The sequence below is a fragment of the Balaenoptera physalus genome (genome assembly GCF_965194825.1).
Source record: "Balaenoptera physalus genome assembly, chromosome: 1".
NCBI lineage: Eukaryota > Metazoa > Chordata > Mammalia > Artiodactyla > Balaenopteridae > Balaenoptera > Balaenoptera physalus.
In genome coordinates, this window is record NC_138882.1 from 15,986,696 (window position 1) to 16,006,765 (window position 20,070).

Sequence of the window (20,070 nt, forward strand, 5' to 3'; positions counted from 1 at the left end):
AGTCTGAGCCTTTTGATTCCCCGGCCAGCCTAGATCCCAATTCCCTACCATCTGAGGGAAATCACAGTTCATTGTGTGTCAGCTGGTCAGTAGGAGACACATAGTGATACTTCTAGCTCCTTAAGGCTAAAAAAGACAATATACCACTAATGAATGTAAAGAAAAGAAGTCATTATGGAAAAAATCTTTAGGGGATTGTGAGGTTCGGATGGTATGTGAGAAAATGGTGGTGCCCCAGATGAACTGGAGCCGTCTTGTGGGCTGTGGGAAAGAGGACTCGTAGTTACAGGTCAACTTGCGGACAGTTCCAGGGAGTGCACTGTGTCAAATACGGGTCTCAACTACCCACTGAGACAAACTGAATGTGGCCCATTTTTGTCTCATTTTTTTTGGTTTAGACAAATATGATATACTTTTATTTATTTATTTTTTGCTTTATTCATTTTTTCAGTTGGCAGACTTTTTTTGCTTCATTGTTTTCAATACTGATTAAATCATGTTTGCCTTATGTGTCCAAGGTAAATGGAGTGATTTTTGCACTTGGATCAGCTTTTTAAAAACACATGCCCTTTTTTGTGATAGGGTGCTTTTGAAGAATGGACTACTTGGAAGAAAACAGGCAAATGATTTTCCAGCTTGTTACTGTTGTGTTTGGTGCATTTTTTGTCACTGTTGCTGTAGTTTAGGGTCAGGCCCTATTTTATGTTATTTATTTTGCCCTTGGGAGTATTAAAAAAAAAGTATATAAAATAAGCCAAGAGAAAAATATAGCAAACATAGCTGTGCACAATAAAGAGAAGATGGAGTAGGGTAAGGGATATGTGTGAACTTCACGGAGGGGTTAAGTAAAATCCCCTGAATATATAAATGGAAAAAGCAGATGAGAAAGTCAATTTATTTTCAAAATCAATGAAGAGATACAATGATACTTGTATCTTCTCCTTGCTTAAAAATAAAATACTTATAATCTTTGTAGAATTCTGGAAATTAATGAAATAAATTTATACTTATAAGTACCTACAAGGTACATTCAAAGGTACATTCAAATGATTTTAGATGGTTTTCTTTCTTTTTTAAAAATTTTAACATCAGGGCACAAATAGTTATTTTCCTAACTGCATGTCTGTATACATTTAGATTACGAGTGGATTTTTCCTTCAGGAAACAAAAATTCCTTATACTAGATGGAATCCCATATGTTGTAACCATCTTTGTACACATTTTCAAAATAGTCAGTGTTAGTATATATACACAAGAACAACCAGAAGTCAACAAAGAGATTTCAATATCATTCAGGAAAGGAATGGAAAACATAAAAAGAATAAAATCCATTTTTATCTCTTCTCAGTGATGAGCAAAAGTATAAATTCAAGCAATTCTCATTGTCACATTTTGAAACATCTTTCTCTATGACCTTCTGCGCTAGGGGATTTCTTCTCTATCATCGATGTTAAAGTGAAATGCGACAGTAGAATTCATCAGTGGAAAAGAAGGGTCAACTCTAGACAAGGGCATTCCAGATGACTGATTTAACAAGGGACAAATCCTGCTGATTTCTTTGGGCCCTATGTGGTTAAGGGAAGCTTTATTTATTTCAGAGAAGCTGCATTACACATGGTGGCTCTTGCTTTCAATAGCTCTTTCCAGCAGCAGCGTATGCTAATACCAAGAGCCAACCCTGCCCAATCTGAGAGCATCCTGAGTCGCACGTGGGTGGTGCAGACTTGAATAGTTATTTTAAGATTTATATCCCTTTCACTAAGATGATGATGGCATGAGACTTTTATTTTTTTAATTTTTGGCAGAGGTGAGGAAAGTAATGCAAATGAGAATTTTTTCTGTGTTGGTTATATTAAGAATGGGATGCATGAGAGGCATGCAAATTTAAAACTCAGAGAGACAACTATCCATAGGCCTAGAGCACATAATGGAGATCTGAAGATGTGATAATATATTTGAAAGTCATTTACAGGCATGTAGAGGTTGAAATCATAGACGTTGATATGTAAGTTGAAGGGCCAGATTAAAGAGTACTAATCATCAAAAGAAATAAAAAACAAATGAGAGAAGCAGAATCTTGGGAGTCAAAGGAAAAGATGATTTTAAGAAAAAGGGTGAACAATAAAATAATTAGCACACTGGGAAACCATTAGTCATAAAAAGCAATCATAAATTAATTTTACTTTCATCCTTCACTGATCCTTTAAATATATCATATGGGGCTAATTCCCCTGTCTGCCACCTGGATATAAAGTGAGTCAACTGTATGGCATTTCTGGTCTTTCTTAGGTAATAGAAAGTCCTACAGTTACTTTAAGTTGCAAAGCATGGGTTCAACAAGAAGAACCAAATTGGAGGCATCAGATTTCCTGGTTTTAAAAAATATTACAAAGCTATTGTAATCAAAACGTATGGTATTGGCATTAAAAACAGACACATAGATGAATGGAACAGAATAGAGAACCCAGAAACAAATCCACGCATATCAGTCAACTGATCTTCAAAAAGGGTATCAGGAACACACAATGAAGAAAGGATGGCCTCTTCAATAAATGGTGCTGTCAAAACTAAATATTCACATGCAGAAGAATGAAATTGGACCCTTAAATCATCATACACAAAAATCAACTCAAAACGGATTAAAAACTTAAAGTTAATATCAGAGTCTAAAACTACTAGAAGAAAGCATAGGGGAAAAGCTTCTTGACATTGGTCTGGGCAATGATTTTGTGGTTATGACACCAAAGCTCAGGCAAAAAAGCAAAAAGAGATGAACTAAAAAGCTTTTGCACAGCAAAGAAAATAACCAACAGAGTGAAAAACGACAACCCATAGAATGGGAGAAAATATTTGCAAACCATCTATCTGATAAGGGGTTAATATCCAAAATATATAAGAAACTCATACAACTCAATAGCAAAAAACTCCTAATTTAAAAAAATGAGCAAAGGATATTTATAGACATTTCTCCAAAGAAGACATGCAAATGGCCAACAGGTACATTAAAAGGTGCTCAACATCATTAATCATTACGGGAATGCAAATCAAACCACAATGAGATATCACCTCACACCTGTTACAATGGCTATTATCAAAAAGCTAGGTGTTGGTGAGGATGTGGAGAAAAGGGAAGCCCTGTACACTACTGGTGGGAATGTAAGTTGTTACAGTCACTATGGAAAACAGTATGAAAGTTCCTTAAAAAACTACAAATAGGACTATCATATGATTCCAGCAATCCCACTTCTGGGTATATATCCAAAGGAAATAAAATCAGGACCGTGAAGAGATATCTGCACCCCTATGTTCACCACAGCATTATTCACAATAGCCAAGATAGGGAAACAACATAAATGCCCATCATTAGATAAATGGATAAAGAAAATATGGCATGTGTGTGCGTGTGTGTGTGTGTGTGTGTGTACTTCCTTACTTGACTCAATATAATTACGAGTCACCTAATATGTAAAGATATACAATTGTATTTATATGACACTTGTCATAAGTCTTTTTTTGCTTTGAACTCACACTTATTCTGGATTTTTTATGCTATAGAAGCTACCAGCTTTTCAAACTTTGGCTCTATCTCCTAGACTACAGCCCGCACTCATCCCTTTTATTTTACTGAGTTCTGCTTTCCTAATTTTAACCTTGGCACCTTCTAATAATGTATTTGTTGTTGTGGTGGTGGTGGTGGTGGTGGTGATGATGATGATGATGATGTATTTTATACCTACTTTTCTGGCTCTTCCTATTCCTCATCAATTTAGGTTAACATTTCAAGCCAGCTTTTAAACCAGGGACTCTGATTCCCACGTTAGCCAGTCCTACTGCAGGGTGATAGGTGATAGAACACTATCCGTAAGCAATTCTTGGTTCTGGATTAGATTGGGGTGGGTAGATAAATGAGGGAGAAGCAGAATGGGGTGAAGATCAGCCTGAGTTTACAAACACTGAAGGGTAGGGGAAGCCATGTAATGAAGGGAATCAGGTTTCACTTAAAGAAAGTTAAGTGAAAAAGCCAAGACAATTAGACATCTTTTGGCCATTAAGTAGGGGTTTTGGTGACAACACTGGCAAGAATAACAAGGGAGATCAGTAGAGGGGAAATGGGTAAGTGACTGGCACAAAATGTCATAGATAGGCATGAGTATTCCAAGGACAGCTGACTGGGGAAGATATTTTTCTCTTGGTAATTAAGTGTTGCCAGAAAGACTACGGAAAAGACAGGAAATCTAAAGACAGAGGCCACCAGTAGTGAAACAAACCAACTCCAGAGTTCCAACTAGGGAATTTGTGAGATGGTCTTTCAACAAAAAGTATGTAGAGGGGGTAGTAGGTGCAATAACTGGCCCTGATTTTACTATCAAGATCCTGGTAATACTTTTTATTTAACATCTACTGTACCATGTGTTTTCTATACTCATTCAGAGTGATTTCATATTTGTAGAGAAGAGCAGTAATGCTCTCAGACTAACCAAGATGATATTCCAGTGGTAACAGAAGTGGAGCAGCATGGATTTGAAAAATAAGATATGTAATAAGGGGCTTCCCTGGTGGCGCAGTGGTTGAGAATCTGCCTGCCAATGCAGGGGACACGGGTTTGAGCCCTGGTCTGGGAAGATCCCGCGTGCCACGGAGCAACTGGGCCCGTGAGCCACGGCTACTGAGCCTGCGTGTCTGGAGCCTGTGCTCCGCAACTAGAGAGGCCGCAATAGTGAGAGGCCCGCACACCGCGATGAAGAGTGGCCCGCACTTGCCGCAACTAGAGAAAGCCCTCGCACAGAAACGAAGACCCAACACAGCCAAAAATAAATAAATAAATAAATAATTTTTTTAAAAAAAGATATGTAATAAGAACATAAAGTTGTTTTAATAAATATTTTAAATATTATATTAAAATTTTTTTAATCAAATTGAATTTTAGTAGAAAGCCAGATGAACTAGCTTGAGTTCTTTTTCAATAATTTACCCCGTCACACTGTCCACACTCTAATCAAGCTGTTAATGAAGAGTGTAACAGCCAAAAGGCAGGCAGCAGGGGGATGATGAGTTGAAAAAATAATCTCAAACCCTTGAGTACTTAGCATTTATATTTATAAACACACACAGACACATACTGAGAAACAGATTTGGTTAGTGTGTGCAGACACAACACTAGTTTCTTGGGGATAGGAACGTCAAAGAATTCATGGGTACAGTCCCAATCCTAGACAAATTTATAATCTGACCAGACCAAGAAAACACACATGGAATTGGCATTCCAGCAGACCTTCAAAAGTACAGCAATGAACACATCTGCATGAAAGCAAATGCCCACAGATACACAGGAAGTAAGAAGTAGAACATTAAAGACAGTGTAACTTTGAAAAGTGGTTAATTTACTTTCAGAAGGTACTTTACACACTGGGAAAAAAAAATCTTATCACTGAATTCAAAGATATGTTTCTCATCTGCCCGTCTTTAAAACTAAATTAGAAAGGCAAAAGGAACATAAATGAATGCAGTAATAAATTCAGGGGCCATGTAGAACAAAGTATATACACACATATGATACCTATCCTAGCCTGTGTGTGTGTATGTGCTTGTGTATTTACTTCTATGGATATTTCTTTACCTGTCTTTCTACACATCCAAATTTTGAGTTCTTTACAGAAAAAGGATTTTATCTTATTAAATATTCCCAGGCCCTAATACTGGACACATCTATCAATGTACAGCAACCCACAGATTGGAACTCTAGGACATATGCAAAGATTACTATTATGTTTAATAAGTGCAGACATCAAAGAATAAAAGAATACATCCACAGACTAATGAGGACAGAAAATATTCCTTTTTACAAAAGATACTGCCAAAAAATCACTGTTAGTAAAAAAAAAAAAAAAAAGTAATTACAAATATAATTTAGTAAAAATGTTTAATTATTAATGCTTATAAACACTTACCTTCCAGCTAGAGGATCAAATCCAAAGTAAAGTTCTTTACAATGGTCACAACTTTGCCCGGCAATGGAATCATCTTGGCAAACACACTGACCAGTCAAGTTATTACAGATGTGATTCACTGCACCAGTCTTGTGGCATGAACATGGTAGGCAGCCAGTGGCATTGCCTGGAGAAATATAAAAACCTGGAAATAATGAAAAGTTTTTATTATACTTTTTACCCAGTCTTTTCTTTAAAAAATAACGTTTTGATTACATTGAAAAACAGAATGCTCTACCACGGCACTATCTAAGTCCCTGTACAAACGTGGCTGTAGCTGTTCTTTATCAGTATGTCAATTATGGCCAAAGAAAAGCTGAGTAAATAATTGACCTTGTAACTGGGTGTCTTCCTGGCACCTACGATTCAGTGTATGTAAAACCTACTTCATGATCTTTCCACTGAAGACTGGTCCCTCCTCTAATCCTCTCTGTTTCAGCAAATAACACCACCATCTATTGCTTCAGTTGCTTCAGCTAGAACTCTGAGACATCTTTGGTAGGATAGCCTGATAAAATACAGGATGCCCAGTTAAATTTGAATTTCTGATAACCAATGATTATTTTAGTAAAAGTATGTCCCATGTGATATTTGCTTGTATTAAAAAATTATCATTTGAAATTCAAATTTAACTGAGCATCCTATATTTTGCTAAAACTGGCAACTCTTGAGTCCTTCACTTCCCTGTGCCCCTACATATAGCAAATTACCAAGTCCTATGAATACTGTCTTCTAAGAATTTTAAATCTTCTACTCTCCATCCCTGCTGCCACCTCCCTGGTTAAAGTCACTACCAAGTTTTCTATAGTTAACACTATGTACCAGAGGCTATGATAAAAGCTTTATATTCACTGTCTCATTTAGTTCTCACTGTTAGCAATGCTAATAATTCAGGCATTATTATGTCCATTACATAAATTAGACAACTGAAGGTCAGGAAGGTTAACAAACTTTCCTAAAATGATAGAGTTGACAAATAGCAGATTCAAACCCAGGCATCTCAACCACAGAGGCTGTCTCATCCCCTAGTGTCCCTCTTATCCTCCTCCAATCTATTCTTCACAGTGTAGCTGGAACCATCTTTTTCAGAGTGTAGATTGAACACCTCATTCCTCTGTTTAAAATTATTTGATAACTTCCTATTCCCTTTAGGAAAAAAAATAAATCCTAGCACAGCTTCCAACCCTCCGGTAAGGTCCTGCCTCTCTCCCTAGCCTCATTTTACAACTCATCCCATCTGCCCCAGTCATACTTCATTCTGTTCTTGATGCCTAAACGCTTTTCATGGGCAGTTCTGTCTGCTGAAATGATTTGGACCCACCTTTTCTGCTTAGCTCACTCTATGCATATCAGGTCTTGCGACTTCCTACAGTAACCTATTCTGGGTTAATTTAGGTATGCCTGTTAGTTTCACAGCATTCTATTTCCTATAGAGTGCTGATGAAAATTACAGTTAATCTCACTTCCACCAGACTGTAACCACCCTGAAGGCAGGAACCTCATCTGATTAATTCATCATTGTCTATCCAGCATCCAATACAGTGCTTGTCACAAAGGAGGCACTCGAACACTGGAATTCACAAAACTGCACCAAATTATTAGGTAGGCATTGATCCCCACAAGTACTATATTAAAAAACAAAAAACAAAAACAGAATTTAGATTAATTATAAAATCTGTATTTTTCTCTTATAGAAAAAGAAGGGAAATAAATATGATTCAAAAATTTCTTCCAGTTACTTAAAATTTCTTGGACCCAGAAGGTGGAAATCAACAGTTATAAAATTAGAAATGCATTGGACATTTGGATGATGAAGCAGGCATATGAGGGAGAAATGGTTCTGGGTGTTGTGTGATATGTGTGTTTGTGCATGTATGTGTATATACACATATATATGCACATAAACATATATACACACACAAGCGTGTACATAATGTTACAAGGAATTTTATTGAACCAATGAATAAAGCTCTGGCAAATGAAAATAAGTTGTACAATTGTGAGGATCACTAGCTTACATATATAAAATATCAGTGATATTGAAAGAGAGAAAAAGCGTGAGCACAAAGGGAATCACTCTGTGTTATCTATTCTTTAGGGGAAAAACCAAAAGTAATTGGAACACTGTAAAATTCATTTGAGGCTCTAGTTGAAAACAAGCCATTCTTTTACAGCTATCAACAATTAATTTGTTATTCTTCTCCTAGGCCCTGCATATTCTCTCTTAAAAAGTTTCAGGAGGAGTAAAATAGAAAAGAAAGAAGCTCAAAATCTGTGCCATTCAATTGGAGAGAACTAAGACTATCATTTTTGATAGTAATTTGCAACTAGATTCTGCCCTTTGCTTCTTTGCATTCACCAACAGCAATTTGCTTTATATGTGTTGCCAGAAATAGAGTATGGCCCTGACAGTTATTACATATTTCCCTATCTGATTCACCATGTGATCAAAATCACAAATGTAGAAGGCTTCTATTTTAGACTCAAGACCATTGTGGCTGGGATTCTATGTATTTTCCCTCGTGTGAAGGTACCTAGGTCCTTAAGGTTCATGATGATGGCATCATTCATGTACTAACAGCTCTCCAATTTGGATAAATTCCCCATTAGCACAGATACTTAGAAGTAAAATTAATCTGGACTTTTTGCAATAGGTTCAAGCCACAGAGAATTCTAGAACAACTAGGAAGGATTTTTACAAGAAATGATTTGTTAGATGAATCTGTAAAGACCAGGAGTGTAGATTTAGGTGCAGAAGATTGGGTTGCCCAAGTTTTGGAGACTAAAGAAGGGCACAGAAAAATCAGAGGTATCAGCAGAGAAGAACAAGAAAGGTATTAAAGCACCCAGGGAGGCTGCAGCCTGGAGGTTAGGGCTTCAAGGAAAAGACTACATTAGAACTTGTCTTAGGGTTAATTCCCCTCCCCCTCTCAGCAGCATGATTATAAAGGTTAAGCCCACCAGTATTTCAGTTGTCCTATTTTTAAGCAGTTCTGATTAGGATGACTCAGGTACTTTCCTGCTCAACGATTACTTCCTGCCTTACCTGAATGTGCCTAATTCTAGACCATTACCTCTCGTTTTATGACTCCTAACTACAGAAAACATTTTCCCTTCCCTCCCACTTAAACTTCAGCTCCTGAGTGTAGCTTAAAGATAACTGACCTTAATTTCTTTCTTTCTTTTTTTTTTTTTTTAAACTCAATAGATTTCTGATCTCCCTCCATTAGCTCCACTTCATCTTCCCCAAGTACGTGTCTGCATTATTTTAACTGGTCTTTTGGAGATTTCTTTCCATGGGTGATTTTGTACCACAGTTTAAAGCATGGTCATTAGGACAAAGGTATTACCTTCCATTATGCAGGGCTGAGAGCTCACACATAGAGAGCCCAAATCAGCCCACTAAAGTTTCTTCTTTTCTCCAGTTTTCTTTCTAACTCCAGTCCCAGACCAGACAAGTCTCATGTGGGAAACAATGTGTTATACAGCTAACGCAAAAAGTCACCCATATCATAAAAGAGTATTGCTTTATCCAGGAGAAGGCTTACAGCATCCTTAAAGTTCAAAGTTATTAGCCAGGCAGCTGGTACCCTCTCCTGTAGTGGCTATTTACACAGCTGAGTACCTGTCTTGGGCATAAAAGAAGAGCCCATTTCCTAGCAATGTCCCTCCTGAGGACCGTGAACAACTAGGCTTTGCTAAGGTCTGGAAATGGGAGAGAGAAAACAAGTTTAACCTCTAGGCCTTATTCAGAAAAGGAGAGCAGAGCTTGAGGCTAAGCACTAATTATGAGCCATTTAGAAGAAACAATTCTCATCTTAAACCAGAGAATGGACACCATGTTAAGAGAAAAGTCTAGGGAGGAATTTGTGGCTCACCTACCCCAGGCAACAAAAGACTATTTGAGAAATGGTTTTGCAAGTCAATCTTTTCAAAATGAAGTGTAGGAGATGATGCTAATTTTCAAATTAAAATAACAATAATTTTCCTCCATTTGGTGGTTTTGTATAAAAATCATGCTAAAATTATTATTCATAGATTTGACCAAATGTTAACAAATGCATAAATAAATATGATTATTCATCTCAAGCTATCATTTCTCTTTAAACATTTGAAAAACTCATTTTCGATTAGTTTAGATGTATTTTAAATGCCCTGCTCCTATTGCTTCTTCCTGGACTGCTTCCCCTACTTGAATACCTTGCCGAAATCCTATTTGTTTTTAAAACGCAGCTCAAGAAACACTACTAAGTTCTTTATGTCTCCCAGCCTTCAAGAATTAATCAGTCCCTTCATTTTACTACTTCTCTATCTTGTGCATTTCTAATATTGCACTTATCACAAATATGTTATATTTACATATGAGTCAGTTTCCCCTACTAAACTGTAATGCCTTAATATATTTCTGGTTGTATATCTTACAGCAGCACAGGCTCTGGTGAACAGTAATTTATTCAATAGATGTTAATTGAAAAAAATGGATATATGAAGGAAATGGATAGATGGCTGAAAGGATGGATGAGTAGATGGATGGGAGGATATCTGTTACTCTTTACAATTATCAGATGATATCTTTAATACCGAAAAGAAAATGGTAAACATAAATCTGTGAGTCATGAGAGTGGTTAGAAGAGGTAGGGTATCAGGGAGGATTAGTAGGAAATGTATATGGATAAGCACGATAAATTCAAAATGTAATCCTTGCCAGATCAACGGATGGAACAGAGCTTCAGAAAGAAAATATCACTCCAAAAATATGTCTCCAGTTCGTAGAATGAAGGATAGAATAAGATGCTTATATAAGGGAAATTATTCTATTGGACTTTCTGTTTTATAAAAAACCTGGTTTTCCTATTTGAGTATCCATGAGAAGCCTTCATAAGTACATTCTCTAAGAATCAAATCCAATAACAACAATGAATATAAAGAAGCACAGCTCTGATTGATTATGTCTGAGAGATTACAGTGCACAGATACACATGTATATTCATAATTCACAGCAAAACTTTTTCTTTGCTCTCACTTTTCTCAGTCTCAATATTTTTCAGATGCATGCTCTAAAGTCTCTGTCCTATGCCATGGCAAACATCTCAAACACTTCTCTAACTTTGTCCATGGAGTAAGCCCATTTCTAGACCCCTCAGTCAGATCTTCATTACTTGATCACTGTAGCTGCTCACAGCTCTGCTCATTTTTATTTTGTAACTATTACTCAGATTCAGCACAACAAATGAAATATCCCAGGACCTGAAGCAGTAGCGAGAAACATGGGTTGAGATGAGTTTGAGTGTTGGGGGGAGGTTACAGACACTTGTAAGAGTCTCTATTTCAACCCACCCTCAAATATTTGTTAAGTGAATGTTTATAACAAATAAAGACTTATTCAGAATAAAAGTTTCACTCTTTCAGAGTGCAGATTCTGGGGTCAGATGGACTTGGACTTGTAAATGGGCTCTTCTACTTAATGAGATTCCATTTGCCCTAAGGAAATAATACTGGTCCTTCCATCACAGAAATAGTGTGCATATTAAATGGAATTTTTTAAGATAAAACACTATTCCAGGGTCTGGCATACAGTATACACTTGGTAAATATTATCTATTATCATCATTGTGATTTTTACTAGGCAGTTTTCAGTGAAAGTGGGATTTTCCTAAAATTTAAATAATGACCTGTCAATATCCTTTTTTTTCTTTTTTTCCCCAGATGTGCGTAGGATTGTGATCCGTATTTCCTATGACAAGATTCCTTCCTGGTGGTTTATTAAGGAAAAGGCTCTTACTCTGTGGTCTTTCTGTGAAAAACATGCTAATCTGGAAAAGCCGTTTCACCGAACACTGGGGCATGTGTCATAATCGGATCTCAACTTTGATGCACTGATTTTTAATCGAGTATCAGCCATCTAATTCTAATTCCATTGGCAGGGTCTTGCGTGCAATTCTGGTTGATGAGCTCATTTCTTGACAAATATGATACGCTTCTTAATGAAACAAGATACTTTATTTTCTAATGGTCTGTATGAGTTATAAAAGCAAACCCAAAGTAAATACCAGAGGGAAGCATGAGGAATTGTCCTATTAGCACGAAACATGTCATGTGAAGCCGTTTTCATTATAAATTAGCCTTTATTTTATTCCAAAGCTGCAGGATCCTCAATAAACCCTCCCTGCCTCTAGTTCTCAAGGACAAGGGTGGGTCACTGGCTGGGGATGCCTTGACACCGTTCCCTGCCTTTCTTGGCCTGGCCTCTGATTAAGTGCCTGCTGCCAAATGTTATGAGGTCATCCAGTCCTGAAAAAACGAACCAGGAAAACATATTCAGTGCTCTATTTATGAGTGTAGGTATGTGTACATTCATATATGTACACACACTCCAAATAATTTTAAATTAAAGCATTTTAAAAATACTTAATGGAGGTTAAGCAGCGTTCTTAACCTCTTTTCGAGTTATTGAATGGCATGTTAAAACCAGTGTGGCTCTAATGTACCTTCTAATGTGCACTGCTGCTTTAACAAATTGCCTATAAATTTTCGTTGAATTAAGCCTATTCCTTGCACATTCCTAGTAAGGTTAGGTTAATAATACATGAGATTTCATTATATGCACCTTCCTTAATAATGCTTTTTACGAAAGTAGGACAAGAGTCCATGTGTACTAGTCTAGGATGGTCAGTGATATTTACAATCACAGATGAAAAAGGCAGGCTGGAGTCCTTGGGCTCCCTCATTCACTGCCACTATCCGTCCTGCTCCCTCCGCGCCTCGATGCTCGCACACATCAGTGTGGTGTTCCCCCCTGTAGGATATAATCTAGTTCTCTCAGATGCGTTTAAAGAAGTAGAAAGAAAGCTTCCGATTGCAGCAGTGCATTTTAATGTGCCCACTGCAAGGCTGGCTACCATGAAGCATCCGTTTATAATAAAGATACTTCAGGATCAGGGTTTCTTTTTTTCAAGGGCAGAGACGATAAAACCCAGAAAACAAAACTCAAAGTAGTTTCTGAAGCTAGAAAAATGCAGAACAGAAAAAGAAAAAAGAAAAAAAAAAAAGAGGTCCACAAACACACTTTGACTTTTCCATAGGCTATGCATATGTGTACAGAATACCTTGTGCTGTCCAAAAACTGCATTAGGTCCTTAGGACACTAGTGTCTTTCCTCCCTTGCAAGGTAGAATGCCATATCCTCCCTATGTGTAGCTAAAGAAACACTCACAGGCTTGCACTATGCCTATGCCTAAAAAGAGGAGAAGGGCATTGAGGTATTCTTCAATGTAGTCATTCACTAGTTCAGGAAATATATATGGACCCCCCCACTATGGTGATGTGCTCCATGCCCTGATATAGAGCACTGAACAACCTGAGAAAAGCAATGAGACTTGTAGGCTGGAGAGGAACAACCTATGTCTAGAAATGAGGTCATGGAGGTCATGGAGGTCATGGGCATTACAGACCATGGGGGCCATTAGAGTCCATCAACTTTGCTGTTTCCTTACAAGGGTGGAGAGCCAGTGCAGGGTACGGTGATATGATCTGACTGAAGTCTGAACACATCACTTTGTCTGCATGTTGGAGAAGGATAAAGAGGAGAAACAGGGAGTTCAGGCAGCTATTGGGATAGTCCAGGAGAAACGTGACCACGGCTTGGGCCAAGATGGATAAGCTAGGGTGGTGAGAAGTGGTCAAATCCTGGGTATATGTGAAACCAACAAGATTGATTTTGATAGAAGAGACTAGAATTATGGGAGAACTCTAGGATGACTGCAAGGATTTGATCTGAAAAGATTAAACCCAGAAAACACTAGGGTAACATTTTCAGTTAAGCTTGGTTGATTGAACAATTTTTCCCTTCTAAAGTCCAAAAAATTAAATAAAAGAAAAAAGAACAGAAGAGGAAATTGCCGCTAAGGACAGATGTCTACAAGTAAAAGCCAAGCACTTGCAGGTGGACAGGCCAACAATAAGCTAATTGACGCAGGTTTTCATACCTCTGGGGAAAAAGTGAAACTGAAGGCTTCAGAGATTTCTGAAGGCAGGTGTGACTTTCCCCAAACAGAAGGTTTTCCCTCTCACATTTTGGGAAAAGAAAATGAGTTTTCTTTTTAGAAGTTATGCCAGAGGGGGTTTGTACTCAACAGGTACAGGGATAAAGTGCTACAGTGAACAGGGGGATTATATGCAAGGGTACCTGTGATGGTTAATTTTATGGGTCAACTTGGCTAGATTTGGTGTCCAATTGTTCAGTCAAACACTGGTCTAGATGTTGCTATGAAGGTGTTTTACAGCTTTTCCCAAAACATAAGAACATTAATCTACAGACAAAATGCCCCACTGAATTACCAGAAAAAGTATCTATCAAAAAAGCAACTCATCATGAAATTTTCTGAAATGAGGGATATAGAAATGGTAAAACTTCTGGAATGTAAAACAAAAGAAAGAAACAAGAATCTAGTTGGTACTGCTAGAAGATAATGGTGAAATAAATTTATTGAGTGAAAAGGATTCTAAATAATGGTACAATTTCAAACAGTTATGAGTATGGAATAAAGATAATTTCAGGTGTTCAAAATTCTAAAAAACAAATCACTTTCTTCCCTATACTCCTTTTCAGAAGCTACTGGAGTATTTGCTCTACCAAATACACAAACAAATCAAGAAAAAAGAACACATAGGATTCAGGAAACAGAGGATCCACCACAGGAGATGTGAAGGAAATCTTCAGTACAGCTGCAAAAGTAAGACCTAGGATACAGCATGCGACAGAACTACAGATCAACAGGCTTAAATCAGAACAGGAGGATCAGGAGTTCAGATCCTCTCATGGATGAATATATTCAGTGGAAAAAAAATACATATATATATGTATGTATGTATGTATGTATATACACACAGACATCTCCTATTGGTTCTTTTTCTCTGGAGAACCCTATCTAATACAGATGTCCCTGTTAAAACTCCTGATTATTTCTCATTTCAGTTAAACAAACCACTAAACTGACTGCATGCAATATACAAGGAATTATATCAATATTGTGGCTATGTAAGTTGCATAATATCTTTACTGTCAAGATATCAAAACTCAAAGGAACTAAGACAACTGCACTAGTAAATAAAATACAAGGTAACTTTAAATATGATAATTATTTTCATTAATAGTGATGATCCCCATTCCATAGCCTGCTTAAAAGAGAGGACAGTTTGCCACACACCTTTGGAGAGGAGTTTTGTGTCATCTGTACTTAGGCAAACAGCTACTAAGAAATTATTCTCCTAAAAAAACAACACTATACCAGATAAATCCCCAAGAGAAAGGGGTCAGGAGACCATGAGAATTGAGTATGATTTTTCCAGTAATTTTTAAATTTTTATTTCTATCAAAATTTACGTGCAGATAGTTTTTTAAATCAAATAGAACTTAAAGACTCAGAATGTAAAATGGCAGCCTGCTGTTCCATCCTTCTCCCAGGAATTTCCCTGCCTAGAGCAATCACCTTCAACTCCTACAGATGTTTCTTCTGGCTTTCATTTCTCTATTTCTGAATAACATACATGTATTTTTACATCTCAACTTTTAAAATTTAGACTACTGTCTTTCTACTATAGAAAATGAATATTGAGCTCTTTATACCTCCTCCTCAATAATCTCTTTAGTTGGTTAAATCACTTTTCAGAGATTATCTTATTATGACTACATAAATCTATTTCACAGTTATACCCTATAATATGCTTGATTATATTTCCTTTCTTGAAAAATTTGCCTCTGCTTAGTTTTCTAGGAATCTCTTAGATATTTCTAGGAATCAAAACTCTCCAATAGAACTCTATCCAAGCAATATATCAGTTTCTTTTGTCTACCCCTGATCCTCCTGTTCTGATTTGAGCCCACTGGTCTCTAGTTCTGTGGCATAGCTATATTCTAGGTCAGAATGAAACACTCAATAAATTTGAACCATGGATAATGACTCAAAAGCAAACAACATTTGCTCTGTTAACTTTTGCTGGTTTATTTACAAAGAAGGTTATATACATCATGGTTATTTGTGCAGGAAACTGACTACTTTTTTTCCAAAATTAGAGATATTAATAAATAGTGGGAAAAAAGTCATCTTAGGATATAAAAAATAATAATTGATTGCAAATTTGGAAGGATAAATCTGAAGCTGAAAGAACGTAGTACGCTGCAGCTGTCAGGTGGGCCATCTGGTCAACTCTCAATAATCTTCCTGTTTTCTGGGATACTTACCACCTTGCTCCTACCTGAAGGAGTGGTCCCTAGAAGCCATGCTTATTGTATGTGATCCTGACACCACTGGCCACAGTGAATTGGCTCAGACATGGCCACCCCGACAAAACTGAGTCAATTAAAATCTCACTCTTGGAACTGTAACCGAGAAGCAGCTAATGTCTCTCTGTATAGCTGCAACTAGAACCATAAGCAAACTCAGGAGACAGGGGTGGCTACATAACCACGCAGAGAGGAAGAGAGAAGCAGAGTGCCCTGCTGCAGAAAGAGATGGAGGGTGGGAATGAATGAATGAATACATATCAATGAGAGTTTTCTAGTTCCTGAGTCCTGACTGTGTTGTTCCATATAAGGTTTTATGGGACAGTCACTGATAATAATGCCTGCATTTATGGTGAAGCTAGTTCACATTTTTTTCTGATATTTTATCTCAAAGAGAATTAACTATTCATCATTTCTTTTCTGTCTCTTTGGATTTACTTGTCACACTGACCAATGCCAAGGGAGAGGTTTGGTTCAATTCTCCTAAGCTGAATTCCTTGTTATGCAAAACAAGACTTTAGTCCTACCCTTCCCTGGCAGGCAAATCACCCTTCTGAATTTGCATCACCCTCATTTTCACAGGTTCAGATATCTCAGAGCTGATTTTGCTAGACAGGACAACAATTAGTACAGCTGTTAAACAACCGATATTTATATTTATCATAACCTCATGATGAATGTATTATAAAGGAAGTATATTGCTTTAGTTAAATCATATAAAGTCAAGGAGAAAGTTATGGATAGGGTCCATCTTTCTTCCAACTGGGAAACCTGGAAAGATGGGTATAGTAGGACTGAACAGTGGCCTATTTTATTAATTTAATGGCATTAAAAATTATTTTAGATGTTTCTATTTGATGCCAGAACATATAACTCATTTAGTAAAAACACTTGGTCAGCTTTTATTCAGAAAATCAGTTCATCATCTGAATATTTGGCATTGTGTGGATGATCAACTCAAGTTTCTCCTTCTCTAGAATATAAAATGTATTCTTGCTTTTCTTGTTTTTTTTTTTCAGTTGTTAAAAGGGGATTTACTTCAAGTTGAGAAATTAAATAAAAGTAAGTCTCAGTTATGAAATGTCTGATTGGCTGGCATTCATCTAAAGGGTCACTCCCAAATACAGCAACACAAATATGCCACATAATCTTAAATAAACTAAATAGTTATATCTCTATTAGATAATGATATAAATGCAACAAAGGTGTTGGAGATTAATTTTTTAGAAGTCCTGACCGAGAAGCAAAGAGGAATCACCTGATACGGCATAAAAAGAAAACCTTCGTGTACTGAAAATGTAACACGTTGCTCTCTTACCTGGTTGACACTGATTACACCTTCTTCCTTGACGATGCAGCAAACATAGGCACTGGCCACTGATTGGGTCACAAATGGTCCCAGGTAATGTCCCCAAGGGGTCACACTCACACATCCGGCAGCCTTGAAAATTGCCAGCGGTCAGATGGTACCTGTGAGGCTCACACTGATTACAGCGAAGACCTGTTACTCCTAATTTGCAGAGACACCGTCCTGTTGATTTGTCACACAGCAGAGAGCCATTTACTGTCCCAGTCTTATCACAGTTACAAGGCAGACAGAGGAAAGAATTGTTTTGCTGTAGGTAGAAATATCCCTCCAAACATTCACTGCACCGTCTCCCTCCAACATTGGGATTACAGATGCACTGTCCTGTCCGAGCATCACAGACGGTCCCAGACCGGGAGCCAGCTACGTCGCAGTCACAGGCCTTACAACCGGTGGTGTCCAGTCCATAAAAATGTTCTCTGCAGGTATCACACTGAAGTCCTTTGACTTCTTGTTTGCACTCACACTGCCCAGAAAGAGGATTGCAGAGTTTGTTCACTGAGCCGTGGAGGTTACACTGGCAGGGCTCACAGCCATCGTCATTAACACTTCGGAGAAATTTAAATCCAAAATCGCAATGATCACATCTAAGCCCTAAAGAGAAAAATGTGTTTAAAAAGGTAAAGATGTGAAAACAACTGCATTCAAGCTTTCAAGACAGCTGTAGCACAAACAATGCTACTGTCCACATTTAATACAGGCACAATAAAATGTTGAGTGAATTTTTTCACAAGTAATGCCAAAGAGGGCTGATCATATACTCAAAATACGATGGCAATACTTAACTTGCACTCACATACCACTTTATTTTTGCAATGTGCTCTATAAAATTTTATTCATTACTTAATGCAAAGAGAAATGCTTAATGGATATATTGCTTCTGTTGCACACACTGGAACTCTTTTCCTCTTTAACAAATATCAGAACTATTATTTTAAAATTATTTAACTATATTAAAACCATTATTCTTAGTTATTTCATAGTAACGAAGTATGTTCATTTAAAAGTTGAGAGTGAGATACATTTTCAAAGCCATACAGAAGAATTGCATATTACCACATAAGTTATTTTCCTAGAAATCAGCATCCTCCCAAAATGTTTAATAAATGTTAAGCTATAACTATTTTTATGATAACAGTACACATACTTACTTCTGAATCTCACACAATTAAATAATTAATATAAATAAAAGTTATCCAGAGCAACTGTATCTCAATGCTTTTATACACTCCTATATTTTATCATTTTCAATTAATATAAATTATGCTCTCCTTGGCTCATAAAGCAATCACATTGCTTGTCATATTGTGTGATTCAGAACATACCTCTTTAAACACTTAAGTAAATTCTGCTGTTTACATTACTTCTACTTAAAGGAGTACAAACATATGTACATTTTACATACAGAGAAAAATGTTTTATCACCTACACTTAAATCTGACAATTTTGTTTTGTTTCAAAAAAGAGTGTTACCAGGGAAAGGAATAAAAAAAATTGAATAGTAAATGTTGAGAGGCAAAATACTTTCTTTAGCTAGTCTTCACATATCCATGAATTTAAATAAGTGACTATGTGAGGTTGAATCTATTGAAACATTTATTTCAAGCTATAATAGCGTTAAAAAAAATTAGTCGTGAAATAACAGTCAAAAACACACTCAGGAAACCATATGCAGAAAAGCATTTCCTAAACTGGAAGGAAACGCATAATATATATGTATATATATGGATAAAAATTCAAGAACTCCAATGGAAGGCAAGTTCTTTAACAGTGATGAATGACTCACCTAAGGCATATCATTTAATTTCAATAAGGAAAATAAAAAAGGACCACTATTGCTGCAAATTTTAAAAATAACTGTATTGTTAACAAGAATTATGACTCATTTTGAACTATTAAAATTGGTCTACATGGATTCACATCATATCAGTTTTAAAAATATGCGCAGTGCTTATTTGAATATGCCATACATATTCCTGACAGGTAATCTATTCCTAACGATACTCAGGAAGGCCTACAGGGCATCACATTCGGTGTTAAAAAGTACAGGCGAGTTAGCACACTTGGCATTTAATTCACATTCTTCTCCCTTTTTATTCTAGATGAATGACCTACTTTAATAAAATTATTGGTGCTAATGTATTTTACTGGTGATAGAATCATTAGTAAGCTTTAACAGTTTTGTTAAATCTAACAGTTTGCTTTCTGAAGCACATACAACATACACTTGTATTTTCTGTTGTTTTTTTAATCATATGAACAAGGTAAAATTGAATAAGGTTACTTGCTAGTCCCATTAGGAAAAGAAATACATATACATATCAAGTTTACATTTCTATTAAAAAATACTGTATGTGCAGAAATAACCCTAGAGATAGTAATATCAAACTGATGATTTCATCTTCAAAAAGTATGTATTTATATTTTCCTGCAGA

At 36.7% G+C, this 20,070-nt stretch overlaps 1 protein-coding gene across 2 annotated transcripts in view; it reads right to left on the minus strand.

Moving 5' to 3' along the window:
* USH2A (usherin) overlaps positions 1-20,070 on the minus strand; it is a 794,931-nt gene that overhangs the window by 600,794 nt on the left and 174,067 nt on the right. For both annotated transcript variants that reach the window (XM_082428283.1, XM_082428282.1), the window contains exons 12-13: positions 17,588-18,229; positions 5,949-6,132 (exon numbers count right to left, since the gene is read on the minus strand). In XM_082428283.1, coding sequence (XP_082284409.1) covers positions 5,949-6,132; positions 17,588-18,229 — 826 coding nt within the window. The remainder of the gene's footprint in view (positions 1-5,948; positions 6,133-17,587; positions 18,230-20,070) is intronic.